We start from the raw sequence: 7,631 nt of genomic DNA, 5'->3' as shown, positions 1-7,631 counted from the left end.
AAATAAAACGTCACCCTATTGCATTTGAAATTTAATGATTTAGCCTATACCTAACATAACTCTTTACATTACATACTTTATTTGATTTATTTGTTATTTTCTGGTATCTAAACTCTTTACATTACATGGTTTATTTGATTTATTTGTTATTTTCTGGTATCTAATTTACGAGTCAGTTAACTGTTCAATAAAAATTTTGTTGTGTACACTTGGGGGCTAGCAAGCGCTGCTTGCATACATAAAGCCATATACAAACTTGCTGCAAAACGCAAGTCAACTTTTATGACGCCTCAATAGAAACCCTAGAGATATTAATTAGTTTATCCCAATTACCAATTAGGGTTTTGACAAGAAAGGAGGATCGAACTAGGGTTTATAGGGATTAAATAACCAGGGCTTCCATTTTCTTCTCTTTTGTTTGGAACTTCTCAGGTAGGAGCGGGAGCGGGAGCGGCCGAGGCCTTGAAATGCGAAGTTAGAAGCCTTGAATTCCTGCAGCCATGGCAGAACAGGTATTCAAGCTCTATTCCTTCAAGGCTTTTCATGGTTTTTTTTTAATGTATTTTGGATTTTTTAGGGTTTCCGCAGAAGAACAAGTGAGTTTCTGGAGTGGAGAAGATTTTGGTTTATTGAGCTCTTTCAGATTCATGTCGTTTGTATGGTAGCTGTTGTTTTTCTTACATTTGTTTGGCCCACAATATCCAGTTTTTGATAAGGAAACCCTTCTTTTTCATCCTGTCTCTCTTCCTATGAAAAATGTGGGATTGGGGCTTAAGCTATTTGCAGCGGTTTTGTTTTGTATGACTCTAGCGCTGATCAAGGTGACATACATTGCAATTACCAGTTATTTCGCATTGAACTGCTGTCTGCCCTATTTAGAAAGTGAGAAGGTTGCGTTGTTTGTGGACAACATTCTGCATAGGTCCCTCGTTCTGGCTATATGCAATAAGGCAAGGATCCAGGGCTTTAGTCGTTGGGGTATTCACTCCCTGCTGAGATTCACTTGAAATATGGCTAATGCAGGGATTTGTTTCGTTGGCAAAGTTTTTTATGGCTTTTGTTTTTGTGTGGAATTTAAACGCATTGATTAATGCCCCGGATTTGATAAGTGTTTACTGGTTAGACCCTCAGTAATCTGGGGTGTAGAATGGCCAAAAGCTATTTTGGTCCCTTGTTAGTCTGGTTTGGAGGATTCGCGTTAGACTGTTTGGTCCTTATTTGGAAACTTTTGGAAATATCATAAATTAGTAAACAAAGTTTCCATGATGCCAACTTTAGTCTTTTTTTCTCCAGTTTTCTTACGAACGGCCAGCTCAGGATTTGCCCAAGACTTCTATTTTTTTTAAACAATGGGGATTTGAGTTTAGACTTTAGTACTTTTATCAAACGGAGTTCTTGATTTTGTCATGGTTCCTTTGCGTGTTTGGAGTTGCAAGCTCATGTTAAAGCTATTAATCACAATGCAGGGTCTGGGTATATATGTAATATTGGGATAGGCTCTCCGATCATCCATTCTATTATTCTATCGCTATGCTCAAATATTGGTGGATGGGTTTATTTATAAAAAAGCAGTTAACCATAACAAGCCCTTTTAACAGAAGCCAAACGCCTTTTTCCAATATTCTATGCCACTCTGAAGCTTGTGGTTGAACAGTGAAAACGTTGTTGTTAGTATTGTCATTATTATCAACTAATGGGACATCTCTGATACAAATTCCTTGTATTGTTTTTATAGACCGAGAGAGCTTTTCTAAAGCAACCAAAAGTCTTTCTCAGGTAATCATATTGCAGTATTATTTGATTTTATTTCATGTTTAGAATCTTTTGATTTGCTTCTCTTTTGATCCTTAATTTATATTGTTGCAGTTCTAAGAAGTCTGGGAAGGGGAAACGTCCTGGAAAAGGTGGCAACAGGTTTTGGAAGAATGTGGGTCTTGGCTTCAAGACCCCCAAAGAAGCTATTCAAGGTATGGTGATTAAATTCTGGGCAGATTTGATTATTGCGATATATTTTGTTTGTATATATTATTGTGCATTTAATTGTTGTTTCTATTAAATTATCCATTTGAATGCCAAAATGCTTCCTTGTAGCAAGGTTGCACGAGTAAGAAGACATACCAGGTATAGAAATGGTGCAGTTGTTATGAATTCCCAAAATATTGTTTGTTAGTATGGGGGTATGGTTGAATGAACTCAGAATGGTTGAGATCATATCTGCTCTACAAACAACATATATTGGGAACTCGATGGGACAAGAATGCTTGATTGTGGCAACGAACATCTTGTGACTATCTTAGTGCTACCCATTACTTGGAGACATTTTAGTGTCCTATGTGGGCATCGACCATCTTGGTGTTTCTCCCAAGAAGACTGAAGCTGCATGGCACCTGCATGCAAGGAAATTGCCATGATTCCACCCATAAGATTGAAAATTATCACCCTCTGGAAAGCAGGGATCCTGGTGCCATTTGAAATGTCTCCGTGCTTGCCTATTGAAATGTAACTTACTTGATCCATGTGTATTGGACTCTGGAGAAAATTCTAACACTGCCTTTTAGTTGTTTCCCATAAATACATTTGAGGTTGAAATACATTTTAAGTCTTCATATTTAAGACTGAAAATTGACTCCATCATGATAAAAACACAATTAAAGCTGTAAACAAGAGCCCTTTATAATTTAGTATAGACTAGAACAGGCTTCTCATGCCCAATACATGCATCAATCACTTACCAGGTTCACACTTTGCTGTAGATCTTTAGCTATCAATCCATATGAATTAATTGAATGCAGAATCACATTTCTTTCTTATTGTTTACCAGAATATATAGTGTCTGTGAAGTCAGGGAAGTAGCTGCTGTGATTCAAAAATAGCTATGATGAATCATCCAAATTGATACAATAAAAAGTCTTTTTGTAGGTTGTTTTGAATTCTTTGAACACACGTTGCGCAAGCCTCTACGTTTTCTTTTTTGGTTTCCACTGATTGGGGCAAATATTTTCTGGTTGGTGCATGTTATTTTATATTACTGCCGTCATTCTCAACGATATTTGTCAATACTAACGAATTTGCCTGTTATAACTTTTTTGTCTTCTCCACTGGATTGTGTAAACTAAGTTTTCTTGGTTTTTATGTAGGGACCTACATCGACAAGAAGTGCCCATTCACTGGTACCGTTTCGATAAGAGGTCGTATATTAGCTGGAACATGTTACAGTGCTAAAATGACACGGACAATAATTGTCCGTAGGGACTATCTCCATTTTGTCAAGAAATATCAGAGGTAACTAGAGAACATTATAGTGAATTGCAATTATATTTCTGTACAGTTCCATTTAAGTAGTAATTTTTGAATGTATGCATACTTAACAGATATGAAAAGAGACATTCGAACATACCAGCCCATATTTCACCCTGTTTCCGTGTCAAAGAAGGGGATCATGTTATCATTGGGCAATGCAGGTAAATCTATTTATGGGAGTATCCACTAAAACCTGTGACTCTTTTTTGTGTTTTTATTGGTTGTTAACATTTTATATGATTTGCTTGTATCAGGCCCTTGTCCAAGACTGTAAGGTTTAATGTTCTGAAGGTGATTCCTGCGGGTTCTAGCAGTGGTTCTGCAAAGAAAGCCTTCACTGCTATATGAATCCTTTTTTTTTTTACCAAGTGTGATAGAGTGGGCTTTGACAGAGTTGAGGGTTACTATTTTGTCATTTGGTCAAATTAATTTTGTTAGTTTAATCTTTCTTTTGGTTACTGTGTTGAATTTTGAAAAAGATGTACGGCACATGTTTACTCTCTGTAGTTGAAAGTCCACCTTTCTTGGATACTTTTGTTTTGGTTTTAGCATCCAGTAAACCTTTAAAGGCATATTCTCCGAATATATATATTTTTTCCAATAGCCAAATATAAACGATGTCATATTTATTTTATTATTTATGGCAAGGAGTTTCGCTTTTAATTATTTCTTTAGGTGACATTCGTGTGCTTTAAGCTGTTGTCTTGGTGATAATAAATATTGCTATCAAATGATCAATAGGTGTAACTTTCTCAGCGTAACTTTGAATTTATGAAGGTGCCTAAGACAATCTAGTTATGTGATGGTGCCAATAGTATTTCATGTGAAGACGTTGAAATTTAATTCACACAAGAGGTTTGTAATTTGCGTGGATTTTAAACTATACGAGGTGCAAAGAAGGATTCTTGCTGAGTTTTTTGTACTGATCGAATATCAAGGGTTCTAGGCGTTGTGAATCCTCGTCATTATTTTGATGTTTATTCCATTTAATATTTTGATGCTTATTCCATTTTCTATATCACTGGATGCAACTGTCTAGGCTTATTTTGGGGGCTTATGTGAAGTAAAGTTTATGGGCATTCAAGGGTCCTTTCGGATTCTTTACTGGGCCACTTTAATACAATAATCTCTTATTCTCCGATGAAAAAAGAAGCCATACAAACAATTTTAGCGAATGCCCAAAAATTTTGAGATTGAAAGATGACTGAAAATAATGAAACAGTCATGCCCATGGGATTTTGCGGATGTTTTCTCTGTTTTTTGTGGATGTTTTCACTTTTGAAACTATCTCTATGCTTTTTGGATTGTTTTATATAATGCTTCTACAGATGGAATATCTGTAAGCTATCTGTACAGTCATATTTTTTGTGGAAGTATCTGTATAATCTGCTGTTTTGACCTTCCTGAATTTGTTCCAGGATGGCCTTCCTGAATTTGTTCCAGGATGGTACGGTCTTGTATGTATTCAGAACTTTATATTCTCTTAATATAAATCCATGATTATTTTTTCTCTGGAAAAAAATATTTAGCCGATGTGTGTTGATGAGGCGTTGTGCAATTAAATCCATTTAGTATCAGTATGCATATCCGTGTGAGAGAATCTTACAAAGGGGATGGGGGTTCTGATATCCAAATTTGATGTCTAAATAATGTGTTAAATTATTTCTATAATTACCAAATTAAGATGATTGATATAATTGCAATTATTAAAGCATCGAATATGTCTTTTTCATATGGTTATGTATAAAGAAACTTTTGTGATTGAAATTCTTTAGTTTGTATAGATTATTTTAACTCGTGATTAATCAAAGGGCGAATCGTTTTGGATACTTGTGATGGAATTAAAATATGATTGTATAGTCATTATATTCTAGGCTATTTTGGATCAACTAGTTTAGAAACATGATTAATCAAAAAAGGTTCAAGAGGGAATTGTTTTGGTAATTTGTAATGGCATCATGTATATATATTATATATGATAATACTTTTTTTATTGAGTGTTTGCCTCGATACTTAATTATCGACCAGGGAATCATAATAAGTAGATCTGATGCACTATATGTGTTGACAATAGATAAGTCATGTTGTCTATACGGTCTAGATAGTGAGTATTACAAACTATCACTTTATTCTACAAACTGTAATTCATTTCTTCACCCAATTAATGGTATGAAAAACCAGACAATGCTTAAGTACTGCAATTGAATATTCTAAATCAGGGAACGAGTTCCTCCATTTATAGGCTCATGAAATAACAAGATGGATCTAACTTTGTTTCCTGTTACTTTTAATCATTTCAATGCATTTAAACAAGACAATCAAAATCAGTTCAGGAAATATGAGTCTTCACTAGTGGCGCATGTAGGTGAATGTGAGACTTCAAGTTTTATCCGACGTGTACTTAAAACAATTAATCTTAAATCTATAGCACAAATACAATTTGAACTAAGGAAGCATCACTTGTAAAATAAAATTGGAAAGACTAAACTATTTAATAACTTAAACAAGGGAAAACTTGCCTTGATGGCTTTAGTGGGCTCTTGTCGATCTACTAGGTAAGTCTTTGTTTTATCCGACGTGTACTTAAAACAATTAATCTTAAATCTATAGCACAAATACAATTTGAACTAAGGAAGCATCACTTGTAAAATAAAATTGGAAAGACTAAACTATTTAATAACTTAAACAAGGGAAAACTTGCCTTGATGGCTTTAGTGGGCTCTTGTCGATCTACTAGGTAAGCTAAAGACTTACAGAGCTAAGAAGTAAAATAACACAATGATCTTAACAATCGTCGTTCATATTATTAATGAAAAAAAAGATTACAATATCAGCGTTACAAATCTCAGAGTGCTTCGTTTCCAACCTAATCTCCCTTCTCGGATCTCTCCGAAGACAGAGATTAACTATTAACCATTCAAGAAAGATTTAGATTAACTTAATTGTTCAACATACCTCTCTTTTATAAGGAAGAGGGTTATTACAATAATTTGTATAATGAAATTGAAATTACATTTGTAACTTTGTCATCATGAGGAAGTGGATCTTTGGTAACCAAGTAAATGAGATGTCTTCAACAACTTCGTTGGTTCCAGAGTGGATTGTTTGTTGAAGCACTAAGTCTAAAGATGAAGTATGGTACTGGAATCAAACAGTAGACACTGGTACCAAAATAGAACAATGGAATATAGGTATCAACATCGAACAAAGAATATGAGCGCTGGAGTTAAACGTTAGCACTGGAGCAGTTGGTACCAGAATCAAATTGTGGAGCAATTTGGTTACTATAATCGAACAATGGAATGGTTGTGGTGAGCGCATTAGCCAAAATCTCGGGTCACGGGTCAAGTGTTGGATGAGTGCACGCGTGTGGTGAGAAAGATTGTTGAGAACACAACTATTGGTCGAGTACTAGATAGTTGTGCAGGTGGTTAACGAGTGCAAGATTGTCGAATGAGTACTGGATGAAATACCAGATTATTGAGCTTCCCAAGTACCGGAACGCTGAACTAGCTGAGTACCAAAACGCTGAATTGATAGAATATTGGAATGCTAAACGAATCTGGAAGAGTAGAAAATCCAAAGATCTATGTGAACTAATCAGATAAATTAGAGAGTAAAAGATCAAATAATGATATTTTTATTATAAGAAAACATAGAAATTGCATTTTGAGATATAAATTACCACATATTGACATCAATACAGTCTGGGTTTTGGTGGGGTCAAGAATTTGTGACAATTCTTTTAAAGGTGCAGCCATCAATAAATGACCCATGAGGGTGGAATAAGGGATAACATGCTTAGATTAGGATCAGTTATTTAGTTTATCATTACCATAGCCATCCCATTTGATCATACAAAAAGAATTTTTTTCGAAGGTAAATGGTCTAGGATTACTATAGGACTAGCAAGTAAAGGGTGATAAAAAAGAGGATAATCATATGTCATCGCACAATTAATATGAATCCTTAATAGCAAAAAGTAAAAATATTGATCTTATACCTCCATTACCAGATTACACATAAAACATTTCTTTCAGTACCGGATGAATGCAAAGAATTTCTTCAGTACTTGATGAACACAATGAGCTCCTTCAGTATCGGATGAACACAGAGAGCTTCAATACAAGATGAACACAAAGAATGCAAATGTCTTAGTGAAATTTCCAAATTGATATTTTACAGGTTTTCTCTTGTAACTTGACGCATTCTGAAGGTCTAGCTAGAGTAAATAATGATAATTGCGGACGTTGTATACAAATCCATTTATTGGAACAAGGAAATGAACAATACACATTGGTGCGAGAATTAAAAAAAATGCAATGGAAGAG

General features: G+C 34.9%; 1 protein-coding gene across 1 annotated transcript; it reads left to right on the top strand.

Annotated features, from left to right (window-relative positions):
- Positions 1 to 250: 250 nt before the first annotated feature.
- On the top strand, positions 251 to 3,934 carry LOC149146666 (small ribosomal subunit protein uS17z). The gene is made up of 6 exons (XM_089447159.1): positions 251 to 512; positions 1,736 to 1,776; positions 1,867 to 1,967; positions 3,138 to 3,282; positions 3,372 to 3,461; positions 3,555 to 3,934. Exons 1-6 carry the CDS (start codon positions 501 to 503, stop codon positions 3,646 to 3,648), a joined length of 483 nt encoding a protein of 160 aa, XP_089303285.1. The 5' UTR covers positions 251 to 500; the 3' UTR covers positions 3,649 to 3,934.
- The last annotated feature ends 3,697 nt before the right edge of the window (positions 3,935 to 7,631 follow it).

The sequence above is a fragment of the Pinus tabuliformis genome, chromosome X (genome assembly GCF_031772625.1).
Source record: "Pinus tabuliformis cultivar Carrire ecotype Pingquan chromosome X, CPIR1, whole genome shotgun sequence".
Classification (NCBI taxonomy): Eukaryota; Viridiplantae; Streptophyta; class Pinopsida; order Pinales; family Pinaceae; genus Pinus; species Pinus tabuliformis.
This window is presented reverse-complemented; position numbering and strand designations above follow the sequence as displayed.